The sequence below is a fragment of the Trichinella spiralis genome (assembly GCF_000181795.1).
Source record: "Trichinella spiralis strain ISS 195 chromosome Unknown Scfld9, whole genome shotgun sequence".
NCBI lineage: Eukaryota > Metazoa > Nematoda > Enoplea > Trichinellida > Trichinellidae > Trichinella > Trichinella spiralis.
In genome coordinates this window covers 6046263-6047950 of record NW_003526948.1, presented here as the reverse complement: position 1 = coordinate 6047950, position 1688 = coordinate 6046263, and the positions used below count along the sequence as shown (strand labels likewise).

General features: G+C 32.2%; 2 protein-coding genes across 2 annotated transcripts; both read left to right on the top strand.

The window, feature by feature from the left end:
* Nucleotides 1-194: 194 nt before the first annotated feature.
* Nucleotides 195-335, top strand: Tsp_10566 (hypothetical protein; the record flags this gene model as incomplete). Its single annotated transcript, XM_003372267.1, has 1 exon — nucleotides 195-335. A coding segment is annotated over one exon (141 nt), but the record flags the coding sequence as incomplete, so codon positions are not given.
* Nucleotides 336-930: 595 nt separating this feature from the next.
* Tsp_10567 (hypothetical protein) lies at nucleotides 931-1575 on the top strand. The gene is made up of 2 exons (XM_003372266.1): nucleotides 931-1018; nucleotides 1433-1575. Exons 1-2 carry the CDS (start codon nucleotides 931-933, stop codon nucleotides 1573-1575), a joined length of 231 nt encoding a protein of 76 aa, XP_003372314.1.
* Nucleotides 1576-1688: the final 113 nt, after the last annotated feature.

The following is a 1688-nucleotide window of genomic DNA, read 5'->3' as shown; positions in this document are numbered from 1 at the left end:
CAATATCTATCGTAAAAAAGGAGAAAGTTGATGTCTGATGGCAAACTTTTGAATATACGACAAAAAGCAGCAAACAGGCTATAGGCTTTGCTTTTGCGAATAGTCAAAAATAGTATAAATTTTAGTAATAGTGATTTCGATCGCTCAGGAATCAAATAAAAATAATCATTACCAAATATAGTCATAGTTTTTAGGAATCCGTATCTGTAGAGTTAGAGCCAGAAATGGTCGGTGTTGATGCGGTTATGGTCGGAGTAATACAAAGCGCAACAGCACCTCTTCTTTTGATAATGTGGAATATGATTCCATTCCCTTTACATTTATGCAGAATCTGAGGCTTAGGTACTCCAAGCAATGTTCGCGATGCTAGTAACATTTATACCTGAAATTCATTTTCGTAATACAGGAAAGCTACTAATTTGAAAATTTTTATTAACGCAATTTTATTGATTGCAGGACAATATAGATATGAGAATTTATTACAATGAACAGAATAAATTAAAGTTTTTATGCAGTTTTGCATTACTTCTCTCTATAAATTACATCGTTTTTATCAAGATATTTTGCCAAATATCTCATTAAATAATCAATTGCGTAAAATTGAGAGTATTTGTAATTAATAAGTATACAAAATTGTTTGCATATATGACGAAAGAATTCAATAATACATTGCACTTCCCTAGAGGCACGCCTTTTGTTTACTTTGCCTATATGCAAATATGTCCAAAAATTAGAAGAAATACCCATCATAGGCGCATTAGATTTTTATAAATTGTTTATTTATTTTATTTTCATCCTTCGAATTTAATCATTTTGACAAAATACAACATTTAAAGTTCATTTGCATAAGCGCCTTTTCATTATGACGAAATAAGCTGAATCTGAATCAAAGAACAACATTCTGGGTATCATTGAAATGCTCAATAAATAATGGAGAACATGAACAGCATAGAATTCAATGAAATGATTGTTTTTTTCATGATACCAAACGTACCGAAGGTATACTATAGACTGTCAGGTATTAATAAATATTGACAGCCATAGTTCGAGAAATTCCATTCTACTGGTCGATTCGATGAGATACATCAGTGAAAAATTAATAAACGGAAGTTTTTATGGACATCACAAACCGAAATAAAACAACCTTCATCAATTTAATCGAAAAGGTCCGAAAATGAAGGAAAATCGAGTTGCCCAAAACAAGGAAATATTGGACAAGAGTGCGTAATGTGAATGAAAACGTCATTTTTATGACAAAAACGTTTCGTATACTAAAATTCAACCACTCTGGATCCGTTTCAACAGAGTTCCAGGAGGGCGGCTTTCCTGTGCATTAAGATAGGCGCCTGCCAATTTTAGAGGCATTTATTCGTCACGTACGCAATTCTTCACAGTAAAAATTTCCCGAAGGCTATCAAATATCACAATTCAGCGATAGATAACGAAAAAGGAGAAAAAGGGAACAAAAGCTTACTTTCGAAAAACGCAAAAACAGCAAAGGTCATAGCCTTGAGAGAAGAAAAGTCGAAAACGAACCAAACATTAAAAAAACAAGCAATTGATCAAGCAAAATAAAATAAACAGAACAAATATAGTATTAAATTCAATGAATCATAATTAGTCGAGTTGTAATCTGAAATCTTGAATGGAAATCAGATGTTATTCGGAGTAAGACAAAGCGCGTCAAA